Here is an 18350-nt window from a genome sequence, read left to right as displayed (position 1 = left end):
AGAGGTTGTGGGAGGGAGTTCCATAGTTTTGGGGCCTGGGCACTGAAAGACCTACCACCCAGGGTGGAAAGTCTAGTGCGGGGAATGAAGAGAAGGTTTTGGTCAGAAGATCTGAGTGAGCGGGAGGGGGTGTAAGTAGTTAAGAGGTTGCAGATGTATGGAGGAGCTTTGAAGGTGAGTAGTAGTACTTTGTATTTAATCCGGGATGGGACTGGTAGCCAGTGGAGCTGATGGAGAATGGGGGTGATATGGGCAGATCGTTTTGTATGTGTAAGGAGCCTTGCTGCAGAGCTTTGGATGTATTGCAATCTTTGAAGGGATTTGGTGGGGAGACCAAGGAATAGTGAGTTACAGTAATCTAGGCGGGACATGACAAAGGCGTGAACCAGAGTCTGTGCATCACTAATAGATAGGAAGGGTCGAAGGCGTGCAATGTTACGGAGGTGAAAGAAGGCAGTTTTAGTGAGTGATTTGATATGATGATCAAAACTGAGAGTGGAGTCAAAAATAATACCAAGGTTTTTGACAACCGCGGTGTGGTGAACAGGTGAATCATCAATATTAAGGGTGAAAGTGTATGGTTTGGAGAGCATGCTTTTAGGGCCAATAAGCAGAATTTCAGTTTTATCTGTGTTGAGTTGAAGAAAGTTGTTTTGCATCCATGTTTTTAAGTCAGAAAGGCAGTCAGTGAGCGAGTGCGGGGGGGATCAGAGGGTGAAGTGGTGGTAAGATAGAGTTGAATGTCATCTGCATAGCAGTGGAAATTTAGACCGTGGCTGCGAATAATCTGACCAAGAGGGAAGATGTATATGAGAAAGAGGAGTGGCCTGAGAACCGAACCCTGAGGGACACCACGAGTGACTGATGACTTTGAAGACTTATGTGAGCCAAGTGCGACAAATTGCTTTCTGTTTGTGAGGTAAGATTGAAACCAATTTAGGGCTGTGCCAGAAACACCAATAGCAGACAGACGGGAGATTAAGACATTGTGATTTATTGTATCAATCAGGTTTAGTTGATAAAACACTTCGACATAGGATACACTTGTGTATCCTTGCTCATGACTCCTCAGAAAGCCTCCTAACTTCTCGTTCCTCACCTCCTCACGGTGAAATTAAAGAATTGAGATGTCCTACATGATGGCGGAGCTCGATCAGTTTCGGGTCGTAGGATGTATGACGTAGGAGAAGAGGAAGCATATTGAGAAGCACCCAGAGTCTGTGAGTTGCCCGCCAGAGCACATTTTATTAATAGCCTAAATTTGAATATTTATTTATTATATATTTTTGATATTAGCTTGGCTACTTTTATGTATGTTAACATTTACAACACTGATAAAACATTTCAACAAGTAAAACAAAAAAGTTTTGAGTAGACTATCAAAAAAGTAGCCCTCCAGATTGTATTATCCATTGTGGTAGCCCTAGGTTGCTCAAGCATACAGTAGTGACTCAACCTTTTGGTTACTTGTCCATATGTTTAACCACTACGCCACACTACTTCTACTGTAGCTTAAGCCTCCATATTTAGACACTGGTTTGCACAAGGTTGCATAACACACACATAATAACAACAAACCACAGTTATTCAACTCTTTGACATATCAAAGCAGATCATATTGGAGAAGTTTGTAGTTCTCCTAAATCCTGTGTGGGTTTGCCTGACAGTTAGATTCCCTCAACCATCAGTTTCACTTACTGTCCAGCCGCGCAGGCCTTTCGTCGATCACACACTGCTTTGTGTAGGAGTCTTCGATCGTGGGGTCATAGTCTGTGACGAAGTATGACTGAACACAAAAAGAGAAACAAAAACACATGATCATTACATGAAATTATATGGTCAGATTTTCCTACATTTGTTTTTAGATCATAAGACATGATTTCATGTGTAAAACAAGTTTCCTTACAAAGTGTCTTTATAGATAAAACAATAGCCTTTTAGTCAAAGACAGACTGGGCATTGGATAAACCCTGGATTCATCTCCTATGTTTCCAGCGAAAAACCTCAATGACCTCAAATTACTACAATCGTAAAGAGAAGCATTTGTTTTGAAAGCTGCACTAAATAAGGGCCCAACAGAAATGAAAAAGAGGTCAGGCCTCGTGTGTATACTAGTGCAAAGAGTTCATGTCAACATTGTATCCGAGCGGCCGTCCGTTAATGGTTGGTATTACGGTAATTAACCGCTAACGCTAACATTTCGCCTGGGTGTTTTGAACTTTTTTCGCCTATGCAGGCTCGAAGTTTCCATGCTAATCTAAACACAGTATCAGTTTGGAGGGAAGGAGTAGTTGCAGGGATGCGTTTTTGACATTTTTCCCATGTTTGTATGCCTCTCTTCCCAAGAGGCTGTTTAACTGATGACAGCTGAACGGTATGTTCAGGCTGGTTTCTGTGTCAACTGAACACATGATCACACAAACACAACAATGCCAATGGAGTAGCTTTCTATTATAAGTTTGACTACTGATGTTGCTGCAACCATCTGTTTTTAGCAGTGAAACAAGAAGAACTTTGAAATGACAGTGGGGTTTTTTTTTGTTCTGCTTTTTGCATAAACCACTTACCTCACAGAATTATGCGAGTATGGTTTGAAATTTCGTGTAGATTACCTACCCAGTCTCACAAGGTTTCGTGATACTATCACGAATAGGGCTGGGATAAACGATTATTTTTTAAATGATTAATCTAGCGATTATTTTTTCGATGCATCAATTAATCTAACGATTCATTTTATCAGTCTGATTCGACTTTGTTTCGATTTGATTCTCGATTATCTCCCCATTAATTAACTAATAGCAATGTATACATTGATTTACATATCTGAATGTAAACATTTCAATATATGTTTATTGCTCTTAAAATTTCAAAATAAAAAAAGACTATACAAGTGCAAAATAATGCATTCTTAGTCAGAGGTAGCATTCAATAAAGCGTTTGCAGCGCATACTGTGCAGTTTAGTAAAAGTATAAAAATCTAAATTGCTCAAAGTCATGACTGTTTAAAAAACACTTGGCATCACATTCATGATTTTATGGTAAAATGACACTCTTTCGCGTCAATCCACAAGCATTTAAACCATGAACAAAGCACTTTCACTTTAATTGAGCGTGAGCAGCGCAGCAGAACCGACGCAGAAACGATCGCAGCACTGCTGCAACAGCGCCGCGAGCTCGCACTGCTCATGCGGCGGGGTGCATGTTTTTAACATGGGCGCTAAAAAAAAAACATGCGCCGCTTACGCACTGCTCACACTTGCTGTGAAGCCGACGTGGACTGAAGCCACTCGCGTTGCTATTACTCTACGGCGCCGCCTTTTTGGGTCTGACGAATCGACGCACATATTTTGGGTCAACGTATTTTTTGCGTCGACGTCGTCGAATACGTCGACGCGTTGTCCCAGCTATAATCACAATTTTGTGCGTTTTTTCGTGATCGTATAACGAATTCCCATTTTCGTGTTATTATCATGTATTTGTTACTCAACTGCTTTTTCCTATTTTCAAACCATTGTTGCTTCGGTTTAGGGTTAGATTTGGTGCTTCCATTAGAATGTCACTTTATGTATTGGTTTATACTATTTTTTCTGAATTATTTTTATATGTCGCCTGACGTTAGAGTTGGGTTTGGGTAGGGATGTCATTTTATGTAAATCTATCCCTAAACCGAAGCAACAATGGTAAGAAAATAGGACAAAACATAAGCCACTCTATTGTCATCGCTGTTTGAAACATAAAATTGTTGTTAACTTTATACTCTATGCAAGTTAAAGTCAAATGAAGTCACACTCAAGTTTCCTGTAAAATTGGACCTGTTATCTCAAATTATAAATAATAAGCATATCGAATCAGGGTTAAGAGACATTTTTAAACATTGATTGTTTATCTAATTATTAATCAAAGCCCCACCCACAGCCACTGTCTAAATGGTTAACTTCACCCAAAGGCTTTTCTTAATGTGCTTGCATCACTAATGCAGCTAAATATACTATTGTCTCAGACTGTATTGACGGGAATCAATCTATTTTTATAAATAGAGGCATTTTGTACATACTGAAATAAATGATCTGTGGGGTATTTTGAGCTGAAACTACACAGACACATTCTAGGCACAGCTGGGGTTAAATTACATTTTGAAAAAATGGGCATAATATGTGCCATTTAAGTACACTAAATAAAATTAAAAACGCAACACTTTTGTTTTTGCCCACATTTTTCATGAGCTGAACTCAAATATCTAAGACATTTTCTATGTGCACAAAAGGCCTATTTCTCTCAAATATGGTTTACAATTCTATCTAAATCCGTGTTAGTGAGCACTTCTCTTTTGCCGAAATAATCCATCCACCTCACAGGTGTGGCATATCAAGATGCTGATTAGACAACATGATTATTGCACAGGTATGCCTTAGGCTGGACACAATAAAAGGCCACTCTAAAATGTTTTACTGTATTGGGGGGGGGGGGGGCGTTAGGGTTTGGATCTTTTGAGTGAAGCTCATAAAAAAATAGGGGGAAAAATAAAAGTTTATAATTTTGTACCTTGACCTGGACCTTGATCGGTTTCGATGCTCGGCTTAGATTATCATGTAATGTGTGATGGTTAAAGATCAATTCTTACACCTCCCGTACAGTGTGTGTGACGCAATTTTTATCATCAGAAGATGTAGTGATGTAGAAGATGACAAAAGAATGTAGTCTCTAGCCCAGTAGATGCATTGCATTTTGTCGCATCTCCTTATTTGTGTGTTGCAACCAGATTTAATAATCGGCTATGATTTTTTTAATCTTGTAATGTGAGCCCGTCCTAAGTCTCATGTTGTTTAGGTTTAAAACAAGTGGGAAAATATGGCAATGGAAAAACAAAAGATCAAATTACACTATGTGCTTTCATTACGCACTATGTACACTGTATGAATTTCAGAAGGATTGTATCACTTTAAACGGCACTAAAAATACTTTACTAGCCATATGCGTAAGCAAAGACAATCAGAACATGAGGACAAATGACGTCAAATGCATAACACAATGTGAGTCATGGAAAAACTTTTTGTACGTCAATGTACTTGTGATGTCAGTGTTACCTGTGACCATGAGTACATGAAGTATGTCACACATGAATAACTAAATAAGTGCATCATCTGGGTACTTGCACTTCTCCTTGATGGAATGTCCATGTATAAACACTACTCAGACTATTTATGCTAAAAAAAAAAGGGGGGTACAGTAGAACACCATTTAGTATGCAATTTGGGACAAACCTGAAGGTCTTCTCTGATTTAAATCTGCTAAAACAATTTCTAAAAGAAGTTTTAAAGTAATGTCTGTGTTAACAGCGGCAATAGTGTTTCCCAAAACACTTCCCACATATTATCAAATGCTTTCTTATTGGCCCAAACTACATCATTCTGTTGTCAAAAATAGTTTTCCTCCATTGATGCTCATTCAAATGTAAGTGCTGTATTCAAAGTTTTGACTGGCAGACACCTGCAGGCTGTGTTTAGATTCCTTGTTGATCTTTACAGAGCCTATGGCTATGACAAAGATAAGTCTGATATTTGTGACCCTGGATCACAAAACCAGTCATAAGTTGCACAGCATAGGCGCCGAACCCGTGGGTGCTCCGGGGCTCGAGCACCCACCAAAATGACCAAGCATCCATAAAATAAAATGCTTAATAAAATTGCTTTTAAAAATAAGGAGCCTGTGATTGGTGGATCTCAAAAGTTGTAATATCTATGAGGTGCACCGATATATCAACGACCAAGCTTGCTGTGCTTCCTGATGAATTACGTTGAAATGCCGCTACATCCAAAAGCCAGAGGGCGCTCTCGTGCAGAAACTCAATATGAGCTGTAGACAAAGAACCATTACGGATATATTTATATTGCTGTTCTTCAAACCTTTTCAGGTATTTTCATGATAATAAAGAATATCTATAATGATTATGTTTGACGAGTGTTGCTTTTTCAAATGCATGTTATAAACGACTCAAACTAATAGTGATTTCAGATCGATAAGGACTTACTCGTCAAAAGCCATAGTGCATGAAAATCGCCGTAGTGTAAATAGCCATTTATTGGTGCACCCCTAAATATCTACAATGCGTAGATGAATAAGCTGAATAAGGGACGAATCACATTTCACATCTGAAACTGCACGGAAAACGTGACCATGGCGCTTTCCTCCTCCTTTCCAAGGAGCTTAAGGGCTACCATAGAGTCTGTCTCAGCATTGCGTAACGTTGTGCCGAGCACCCATTGGCGGAAAAAGAAATCCGTGCCTATGTCGTACAGGTATATTTGTAGCAAAAACCAACAATATATTGTCTGGGTCAAAAATATAGATTTTCTTTTTAATGTCAAAAATCATTAGGATATTAAGTAAAGATCATGTTCCATGAAGATATTTTGTACATTTCTTACCGTTAATATATCAATGTATTTGTTATTGGTAATATGTGTTGCTAAGGACTTCATTTGGACAACTTTAAAGGCGATTTTCTCAATATTTAGATTGTTTTGCAGCCTCAGATTACAGATTTTCAAATAGTTGTTTGTCATTTACACAGTCATGATATATATGACATTATAGTGATTTGTCCTAACAAATCATACATAAATGGAAAGCATATTCATTCAAATTTTAGATTATGTATAAATCTCAATTAAAAAAGAATTACCCTTACAACAATAATGTACACTAATTTTAGTAAAATCTGTCAGGAAGTATGGATTTAATTTCTCTTAATCTGAAAACAAACTGATTACAGTCCCTTAAAGGATGTTTACACATTTTTAGTAGTGAAATAAAGTAAAAGACAATTGAAGAAAAAATTTCGCTAGCAAGTACATTTCATTTCCAGTATATAGGCAAAAAATATTATTTGCATTACATGAAAAACTTTGTTAAAACTAAGTGAATGCGTATGTATGTTGGCATCTTTGCATAGACAAAGAAGCCCGTAAGTCCTTGCTCTCTCTTCTCAGTGATTCTTTCTTTCACACAGTGGATCGTCTGTATGCAACGCGCACAAGACCCCGTCACGTCCACTTTCCACTGTTCAATAATTCATCAGCAGTGCTGCATATGCAGTCGACTTCATCACTCACTCTGCGCCGTGGGAATACAGGCAGGATGAGGTAAGAAAGACAGACAAGCAGCTAATTCCAACAAAGTCGATCATTCTAGCGTGACACCTTTGTATGTCAGTCACAAACACGTTTATGTCATGAGCATGCAAACAAGGCCCCAGAATGAGTGTACATCAGGGCATTGAGTGAGAATGAAAGTGACACTTAAGATTTATTTCAGTAAGTGAGAACATCAAAACACGAAAACATCAATCGGCGTGATCAGTGCAGCCTTTAGTCGCAATGCATTTTGGGAGTTTCTATGCCCTGCTCCTGCAGAACAACACCTCCGTGAGCTCCAGTGTGTCTGACCTTACACATGACCACACACATATACTATACATATACAACTAGTTTTGTGCCATTAACTCATGGATTTCATTCAACTATATGACCCTGCTTGTAAATATATATATATATATTAATCATTATTCTGAATCTAATCTGAACTAAATGCAGTTTTTGTTAAAGAAAATATATTTTTTGGGTAGAAACCTACCCATATCGAGGGATGATAAAAAGAGAACATATGAAGATAGCATGAAAAGTATAAAAGTAGAGGATCTGTTCTTTCATTTGATATACACTCACCTAAAGGATTATTAGGAAAACCATACGAATACAGTGTTGGACCCCCTATTGCCTTCAGAACTGTCTTAATTCTATGTGGCATTGATTCAACAAGGTGCTGAAAGCATTCTTTAGAAATGTTGGCCCATATTGATAGGATAGAATCTTGCAAATGATGGAGATTTGTGGGATGCACTTCCAGGGCACGAAGCTCCCGTTCCACCACATCCCAAAGATGCTCTCTTGGGTTGAGATCTGGTGACTGCGGGGGCCATGGTCAGAAACAATGCTCAGGTAGGCCGTGGCATTTAAATGATGCCCAATTGGCACTAAGGGGCCTAAAGTGTGCCAAGAAAAAATCCACCACACCATTACACCACCACCACCAGCCTGCACAGTGGTAACAAGGCATGATGGATCCATGTTCTCGTTCTGTTTACGGCAAATTCTGACTCTACCATCTGAATGTCTCAACAGAAATCAAGACTCATCAGACCAGGCAACATTTTTTCAGTCTTCAACTGACCAATTTTGGTGAGCTCGTGCAAATTGTAGTATCTTTTTCCTATTTGTAGTGGAGATGAGTGGTACCCGGTGGGGTCTTCTGCTGTTGTAGCCCATCCGTCTCAAGGTTGCGCTTGTTGTGGCTTCACAAATGCTTTGCTGCATACCTCGGTTGTAACGAGTGGTTATTTCAGTCAAAGTTGCTCTTCTATCAGCTTGAATCAGTCGGCCCATTCTCCTCTGACCTCTAGCATCAACAAGGCATTTTTGCTCACAGGACTGCCACATACTGGATGTTTTTTCCTTTTCACACCATTCTTTGTAAACCCTAGAAATGGTTGTGCGTGAAAATCCCAGTAACTGAGCAAATTGTGAAATACTCAAACCGGCCCGTCTGGCACCAACAATCATGCCACGCTCAAAATTGCTTAAATCACCTTTCTTTCCCATTCTGACATTCCGTTTGGAGTTTAGGAGATTGTCTTGACCAGGACCACATCCCTAAATGCATTGAAGCAACTGCCATGTGATTGGTTGATTAGATAATTGCATTAATGAGAAATTTAACAGGTGTTCCTATATAATCCTTTAGGGGAATGTATTGTATGTTTAAGTTTTTAAAGAAGACAATTTTCTGAAAGGCATTTGGGAAAAAAATCACAAAAATATGCTAGCACTGGCTGGCAACTTTTTTTTTAGAAATGCTGTCGGAGAACGAGTTAATATAAAATATCTTTAATATTGACTAAGTAAGGCCATGTCAAAGTTTGAAATTATAAAAGTTTAATTAATAATTGACATATTTAATGTTCCTAATCTCATGATTAGATTTTGAGACTTTAGCGTGGATTTCACACGCAGGGTCACCTACAAAGCTATTTAGTACTAAACCTTACCCCAAACCATCACAGAAGCCTGCTGACATCTTTCGATTTAAAGGAAAATCGTGATTTGGCAAGTGATTCTGAGTGAAACAAACCTATAAAACTTTTGACAGCAGTATTTTATAAGTAAGATTTGGGTAACTTCTGAGGACAATCTGTAAGTATAGCTAAGTAAACCCACGCCAACAAACATGCATGTTTGGTTAAGAGGCAGGCAGAAAGGGACTGTGGTTTGAATAAAGCCTATATTTCAAAGTCAAACAGTAGCTGCGGGTAGCTGCTTAGCAGTGCTCACCTGTACATGTTTCCGAGCCACTGCCCACCTGTCCTACCTCTGCTCTGTGTGACAGCACGTCTCAGATGACCTTCATCAGACATGTGAGATGACCAGCAGTCCAGAACTAATGGCTGACTCAGTGGGTGTCCATCTGTATTTGCCCCACACAAACACACACATACAAAATGAAATTCTTCCACAGAGACCACAGCTTTCAGTCTCACCCAGTGTGTTCAAAACACCCATTCTGGACAACAACACAAATCACAGCCAGCTCTTTACCACAAAAACACTAAATCTACTATTTAAACCACTGAATTAAGCCAAACTGTTGCTGTCATGTCTGCCAAAGAGCCGCTCTGCAATTGTACAGATGATCCCTGGTACAAACACTGTAGTCATCGGTCAAATCACTCAGCATTTTTTTGTGCAAACAGCCTGAATGCTCTACAAATGCTCTCTGTGCCAAGGCGTACCAATTAAAGAGTGCTAGTCGGAATTTTTTTCCAACTCTCCCATTGAGCCACCTGACGCAAAGTATTATGGTAGAGGAAAAGGCCCACCCCAGTGAATCGAAACGAACAGGGCACCTCCACCATTACACTCGACTTTGGCCTGAAGGAAGGAAACTCCACCTACGAGGCCGGCAGCCAGCAAAATACAGTCCTCTGGGTGGTGGTGATGTCACAAAAGAGATATTCCCGATCCACCCAGTACACACACGAACACTCCTTTCCATAGATGCTTCTCTTCGCTTTTGACACCACCTATCCCTCCATCCATTCATGCATCCTCTACCCACCCAGTGAATTCATATCTTTAAACAGTAAGAGCTTGTGTGGCCCAGAACAAAATAGGTCAAATCTGATGAATGTGATGAATGTCATACAAAAAGGAGGTACGTACCAGTAACTGTTTTTGACAATAAAACACATGAAAAAATAAAAACATGTGGGTGTGCACCAAACTTTGTACCCACTTCCTAACCAGAGATGCCTCTACAGTCTGTTCTGTCTAACACATATTTTAGATATAAATCGCATATAAAACTGAATGTAAATTGGTAGGGATTTTTTCTAACAATATATGTTAAAATCAACTAATTATTCTGATAGAAAAAGAAAACATGATCATTTTAACACACTTATTATTATTATTATTATTATTATTATTAAGAAAAAGTTTTTAGCTTTTATTATACACATCATTCACCCTCACGTCATTCCGACCCATATGAATTTCCTTGTCCTCAGATGGAGCTCTCAAATCATTCAGCTAAACTTTTTAATTTCGTATAAAAAATGTATGAATGAATAAAAAAAATCACATTAAATTTTCTTTCATCATGAGCTTTTCAGGAACAAGCTACCATAACAAGAAAATCAACTTTTCGAATTAAACAGAAAGATGAATTGCTCGATTGTTTATTTCACTTCGGTAAATCGCTTTAGATAAACTTGAGGCAGTTGTGGCCTAATGGTTAAAGGGATAGTTCGGCCAAAAATGATATTAAACCCATGATTTACTCCCCCCCAAGCTGTCCGAGTTGCATATGTCCATCGTTTTTCAGAAAAACACATTTTTGGATTTTTTAGAAAATGTTTTAGATCTTTCAGTTGATTAAATGTAATGTTACGGGGTCCACAACCTTCAAGTCCAAAAAAGTGCGTCCATCCTTCACAAAATAAATCCAAATGGCTCCAGGATGATAAACAAAGGTCTTCTGAGGGTAATCCGCGCGGTGTTGTTGTAGAAATATCCATATTTAAAACTTTATTAACGAAAATAAATAACTACCTTCTGGTAGCGCCGCCATCTTAGACTCGTCTGTATTCAGGAGAGAGTATAAGGTAGTGTACGCACTTTTCTTAGTGACGTATGACAAATTCGGAGGGTGGGGGCACAGAGCAGCAGCAGAGTAGCCTCCGTAGGCTGCGTAAGCTCTCATGCTGAATGCGGACGTGAATAAGATGGCGGCGCTACCGGAAGGTAGTTTATAACGTTAATAACATTTTAAATATGGATATTTCTACAACAACACTGCACAGATTACCCTCAGAAGACCTTTATTTATCATCCTGGAGCCGTTTGGATTTATTTTGTGAAGGATGGATGCACTTTTTTTGGACTTGAAGGTCATGGACCCCGTAACATTACATTTAATCAACTGAAAGATCTAAAACATTTTCTAAAATATCCGAAAATGTGTTTGTCTGAAAAACGATGGACATATGCAACTCGGACAGCTTGGGGGTGAGAAAATCATGGGTTTAATATCATTTTTGGCCGAACTATCCCTTTAAGGAATCAGGCTTGTAACCCGAAGGTCACTGGTGTGTGTTGACAACTTGCTGTATGTGTGTTCACTAATCACTGCGATGGAGAGGTCACATTTCGAGCATGGACCACCATATTAGACAAATCACATCACTTTGACTTTTTAAACGCACAATGAAACGGAAGTAGCGATTGTCTTATTTTCCCTTTGGTGATACATATCCGAGTAAACCAGCTTCAGAAATGACAAAAAAGGTAGGCGGGACTTGAATTTGTCCATCAAGATATCAGTGGATTGTTGGAAGTAAGGTCATGTTGCTATTTGCTAATCACTGCAATATCTTCCCATGATCCACCCTCCCACAATTCCTCGTGACCGGAAATAAAGAGAGATTGTTTCGAGATGGGGAGGAGATTTGGATTTTTGATTAAAGATTATGAAGGAAATTTTTTTTAAATAATGAAGCTCACAGATAAGTGTTTTTTTTAAATACCACAATACTGTAAAAGCTTCTACCAAATACCTTGTGTATGAAAATCTAAATTTAAAATGCCAACTTTGAAAACAATAATATAAGCCACAAGTAGGGTTGTGCCGATAGACGATACTATTGTATATCGACAATCGTCAGACATATGGCCATATTGCCAACTAGTTTTTATTGTTATCATCATAGTCTTACATTGAAATGCACATTGCGTGTTTTCCTCGCACGAGAGGGTTTGTGAGCCTGTACTGTGTTTGTCTTGGACTCTTGCTTGGCATTGAACGCATGCAGTATGGACTCACTTGAACTTGTAATGCGCATGACTCGGATTCTTCCTCGGCTCGCACATAAGCTTGTTATTTGCTCAACTTGCACTAGAAAGGGAGCGCAGGGGTTTAAAACCAGTGAGTTTGTTGTTCCTGCTCCCTGGCACGTAGGAAATGATAGAGTGCCTGGGCTTAAAGACGTGCTTAGATTAATGGCATCAGTTTTAAGAAGGTTGTGGTCATGACAAAAATCTGCTATTTTTTGTCCACCATTGAAGTAACTTGTCATAAATTAATAAAAATTGAATAAATAAATGAGTAAACCATTGGCCCGCCCCCGATACTCTCGTGTATTGGCGATCCCACAGGCTGACAATAGGAATTGGGCGTATCCCCCGACACTAGCCAAAAGTCTACTCTTAGGGTTGTGCCGCCGATAGACAATAGTATCGTGTATTGACGATCGTCAGACATATTAGTTGGCGATAGTTATTATCATCATCTTAGTTTCACATTAACATGTGCATTGTGTGCTTTTCCTCGCATGATAGGGTTTGTGGGTTTCACTTTGCGCGAGAAAGCTTGTAACGAGCGTGGATTCCTTCTCGCACGCACCTGGACTTAATGCAGGGAGCAGGAACACCACACTCGCTGGTTTTAACCCTCTGCGCGCTAACAACCTCTCTAGTACAAGGAAATGTCAGAGCTGCGCGTATTACAAGCTCATGTCCGAGCAAGAGTCCAAGACACGCGCAGCTCTGACATTCCTTGTACTAGAGAGGTTGTTAGCGCGCAGAGGGTTAAAACCAGCGAGTGTGGTGTTCCTGCACCCTGGCACGCAGGAAATTATAGAGCACCTGGGCTTTTCCGCGCTCTGAAAACTGGCACAAGTTTTAAGAAGGTTGCGGTCATGACAGTGTTGCCTTTGCTTCTTTTTTGTCCATCAATCAAGTGACTTGACATAAATTAGTAAAAAATTAACAAATAAATGAATGAGTAAACTATTGCCCCACTCCCGATACTATCGTGTATCGGTGATCTCACAGGCTTACGATAGGACGATCTTACAATGGGGAATATCGCCCAACACTAACTCTTACATCATGAAAGTTGAGGTGAATGCTGACGTGGCTAAAGGGGTTAGTCATTTATTATTTTGTGTGTGTGTGTACGTATACACGAGTGTGTGGAGTGAGCATGCATTTAGGTGACAAGTGTATGGCTCAGAGTCAGGTTCAACACTGATCAGAGATTTGCTGGTTTAATTAAAGCCAGCTGTTTGTTAAACAGCCAAAATCACATCCACCCCAAAGGCCTTAAACTGAAGCACCCACCTATTTTCCAAAGAGTCCACATATACGGCCTCATACCAAAAAATGAGATAAGCAGGGCAGGCAAAGCTGAAATCAGAAGAAGTGCATTTCCTTATATATATTAAGCACAGGCGTTCAGTCAATGATACATATATGAATGTATATGCCTTAAGATGGTTGTTTGACTGTAATGTCATAACGTTTTAAATACAGTAGACTGAATTTTGCAAGCTATGCAACTTAATTTGTTTGTGTTTTACCAGTCGGTCTGTAACTATACAGGGATGTTTGTTCAGAATATGAGAGCGACAGCACTGAGCAAAGACAACACTGTTGCATGTCGGTTTGCTCAGCATCTGAATAACACATCCATGCAGAATTTCCATCTAGTTTACCATTCACTGTAGTTCTTTTTCCAACAGTACAGCTAGGAAACACACTGATGTGAGAAAGAGCTACTTCTGGGAAGGTTAAAATTAAATTAAAAATGCCAATGGGTTTTCATTATGTGCTCCAGAACACAATGCAGAGAGAGAGAGACATATTCATATTCATCTTGGAATAAATTCATCACAGTGCGGCTGTAAACCAGTGCCAGCGCAGAGACTGAAACCATTTTCTACAGGAAGAACCCTTGTCTTGCAGATAATGATGATGAAAAATAGGATGGCAAAGACAAGAAGGTCAGGGACACATGACAAACTGTGGCTTCTAGCATTTGAACGATTCCCTGAAGCAATTGCCCCTCAGCCCATGTTTGTTACACTTTCCTGTACACTAGCCAAGTACATCAATCATTCTGGGCAACATGTACCCAGCAATCTTCTTATTCAACTTTAACCGAGGTGACCTTTAGACATTTAGAGGTCTTCGCAATGCTGACCTCTGGGTGAAAAGCCTGGCATTCGGCAGCTGTCAGTAATCACGCAAAAATGGCCGTGATGAGAAGGTTAACATGAAGCAGATGGACCATGTTGCGCTGGTCTTCACACAAGGGCTTACGTTTACCTCCTGTTTAGTAAAGACTGACAAGTCCAACCTCAGCACACAAAAGAGACTCGGTTTCCTGGGGAAACGCCTACCTTTCCCATGAGCTCAGGGAACAGCCAAAAAGATCATTCGATAATAACAATACGAACAAGAACAGGGTATGTGTAGGGAGTAATTCCTTAAAGATTGTGGGGGTTTCTGGCAAACATTTTGAATAATGATGTAGTGTATAATAAGGCGTTGGTTAAAAGTGTGTACAGATGTCAGATGTAGGATTCTATTAAAACGAATACTAAATCTTCACCATGTACACTGTACATCTCATCCCTGTCCTTTGTAACTAATCAATTGGACTGGCCTTCATCCAAAACCTGAGGGACAAGGCCAACTTCCCGTTGACATCATGTGCTTAAGACAACCACATCACATGAACAGCAGCTGGAGGCTGAATGCTGCAGCACCAACAGCAAGACACATGACGCTTTATTCTGCATGTAATTGAGGATTCTGGCCAAATCACTGATCATTTCCAGCAGTGCTCCAAATGTCTAGTCGGAAACCCCTGGAAACTCTTCAGGTGGGCCGGCATGAAAACTTTTTTTAATCGGTGGTTGAGGAATCTGTGGGTGGTTTGTTAAAAGGCATAAACTATGACACACTAGAAATGTTAAAAACGTATTTCACATCTTCAGGAACAACTAGCTGATTAGTTATCCTGTATAAGGTTGGATCATTTGATTGCAATCTTTCCCATTTCTCTTCTACATGCAAGTGAAGAGCTCAAAAGCCGCTAAACACCACCTTAGTCAAAAATGAGATATTAGAGCTGTGACGGATCGCAGTTGACCCGTGATCCGACCCATGGTTCGGCTCGCATGCGATTCGCGGATTAATACGCAAATTTAAATAGGGAAAGTTTATCATTTGCATGTGTTTCAAAGGCTTGCAAATGTTAACATTCAAGTGATTTTAAACAATTTAACCACAAAAGGCGCTAAAGTGACCAACTTTCTTTACGCACAGACACACATGTGGTTGAATGTGTCCGGTCCAGCTCCAGTCAGACGTGATCATTAGGACTGCAACAACGAATTGATTAAATCAATAAAAATCGATTACTAGAAGAGTTGGCAACAATTTCAAAATCGATTCGTTGTGTCGCATGACGCAGAGACGTTTAATAAAAAAAAAAGAAAAACTTCAGTTAAGCGCGGAGCGGAGTGAACACACTCACGCTGCGTCCCAAACCGCCTATTTCCATACTATATAACGTACTAAACATACTAGAACTGTTGCTTGCAGAGTTCGGCACCTCATAGACAGGGCAGAGAAAAGACAGGGCGGAGAAAAGATTAAAAAAAACAGCGAAGGTAGAGGAAAACCACGTCAGTGTTTTACTCATCCCAAACATAAGCGCATCACCTGGAAGTTAGCCGGCAAAGAGGTAAACAAACAAAGACGACACGCTTATGCTTTATGGAGCGACACCAGCGGGTAAAAAAAGTTTCTAGAACGAATAAAAAACTCCAATGACAAAATCCAATGATATTAAACAAAGAAATACAACTTTGAGAGAGAGTTGTATGAACGCTTTTCCCCGTCATGGAACTGTATGTAAAAGAGAGGCTTCTTGATGGGAAATGCATCATAAAAAAGTCTATATATTTGGCAGCATGTAAAGCATACATGTGTATTTTTTTGTGTTAGTCCATTTTTATTTTATTTTATTATTATTGTAACAGCTCAGGTATGTTCAAGAAGCAACATGTTTGTGCAATTTCTAAAGATTTTAGTTCTGTTTTGACTAAGGAGTTGGAAATAAATGCTTTTCTTGTTTTTTATCCGATTCATTGATTAATTGAAAAATAATTGACAGATTAATCGATTTTTAAAATAATCGTTAGTTGCAGCCCTAGTGATCCCTATGCCCTTCAAAGATGCCCAGAACTCTTGATGTGTACTACTTTGTCTCATACTGTAGTCCATTAACATATATTTGGAGAATAGAGCACTGAAAAACAACATAAAGTTTTTGTTGAGCGACTGTTTATGCTGCGACATTTTTAGAATTCGCCCTCGGTCTGTGTGTGCACGCGCATTTAAGTTCACTTAAAAGTGCACACACGAAGAGACGCATTTCAAAAAGCTAGCGAACATAAAATCTTTCTGTTCTTGACAGGGCACATACAAACAAAATGATCTCCACAGTATTCTTTTTCTAATAAAAACATTTGTTTATGTCTTAAGTGTATGTCTGTGCTTATTTGGTCTTAAAGAGACAGTAACTTCAATTAACCTACTTATGTCTGTGTCATTAATGTTAATCAAACAACCCAAGACAAAAAGAAAATCACTTCTGTAGCTCTTAAAAATAATAATTATATTTAATTTATACAATAAAGACAGTGTTATTATTCATTTGATTTAATTTCTGTTCCTTATGCTAATCTTAAGACCTTACTTAATGTGCAACTTTGTTCTTTTTTATAAATGTATAAATTTAAATCTTTAATTTGTTATTAGATTTTTCACACCCCTTTTTTGCTGATCAAAAAAATGCTTCATGCCTCAAAAAGCATAATGTGATCCGAACCATGAGTTTTGTGATCCGTCACACCCCTATGAGATATTGATATTGACCAAATGCTCTTGGCACGTATTATATGTTCATGAAATACTTTTGCTTCAAACCTGCTTAATTCCGACCTCAGGCCATTTAAAATACCAGTTTGTAAACAAAAACCGTTAAACACAGCGTCAATTTTTCAGCAAAGTCCTCTAAGTGCAAGGAAAACAAATGTGAAACGACTGTGGATCACATTCAAACGTTGGTCCCTTGTGAGTACTTGGACCTGAACACAACACAAATGTGGCAGCCACATGCATTACAGCGCTTCTTAATGTGTGGTTCAGTTTAACAGTTCTCACTTTCATCATTTGCAATGCTTCAAGTAGCATCTTTAGTCATTTTGCAACTGTTGGATTTTTTTTAAAAAGTGAAAGTTTTTGCCAAAAAAAGCATTCACGCACCTGGAAGGTTTTGCACCAAATGACAGTCAAATTTGTTAAATACTAACGAGATGACTAAAGTGACAAATCGACTTGTTAGTAGATGTATGACTAGTTGACAATTATGACCCATTTCTATAAAACTCACATTAAAGTCAAAAAATGACAAAAGTAGATCACAGAGATTCCAAACCATCCAATCTCTTCTAAGATGGGCTTGTAATAACACCTGTGAACAATTTTTGAAAAGAAGAAACAGATTCATTCCCCTAAAATGATTCAGTGGTTGCACTAGAGAGCATGTTGATGTGCTTGCACAAGAAAGGTAGAATCCCCACAGAGTTAAAAGAACAGAAAAAGAAACTAAGAGAGCTGACCGATCCCTCCCAATAGTTTTAGTGGCATTGGGGCTTCAATCGCTCAGCGTGGTCTGAGCGGTTGGTTTGAACCCTCTGGGTGGCCCAATAAAGACACTCGACCAGTAAACTCCATACCCAACACCGTTTAAAGAGCTCATTTCACGCAACCAGCTTTAATGGACAGCTCACCTGCTTGACGTAGTGCCCTATATTTTACTGCAATTTGAGGAACTAGTTTCCTAATAATAAAAACATGCTTCCTTGTCACCTGCACAGTTGG

General features: G+C 39.2%; 1 protein-coding gene across 1 annotated transcript in view; it reads right to left on the bottom strand.

Moving 5' to 3' along the window:
- The window catches only part of rras2 (RAS related 2), a 43240-nt gene that overhangs the window by 9161 nt on the left and 15729 nt on the right, over positions 1-18350 (bottom strand). The window contains exon 2 of the mRNA XM_065267710.2: positions 1699-1786. Coding sequence (XP_065123782.1) covers positions 1699-1786 — 88 coding nt within the window. The remainder of the gene's footprint in view (positions 1-1698; positions 1787-18350) is intronic.

Source organism: Paramisgurnus dabryanus, chromosome 2, assembly GCF_030506205.2.
Source record: "Paramisgurnus dabryanus chromosome 2, PD_genome_1.1, whole genome shotgun sequence".
NCBI lineage: Eukaryota > Metazoa > Chordata > Actinopteri > Cypriniformes > Cobitidae > Paramisgurnus > Paramisgurnus dabryanus.
The sequence above is the reverse complement of the archived record's forward strand: the minus strand, read 5'-3'. Positions and strand labels throughout refer to the sequence as shown.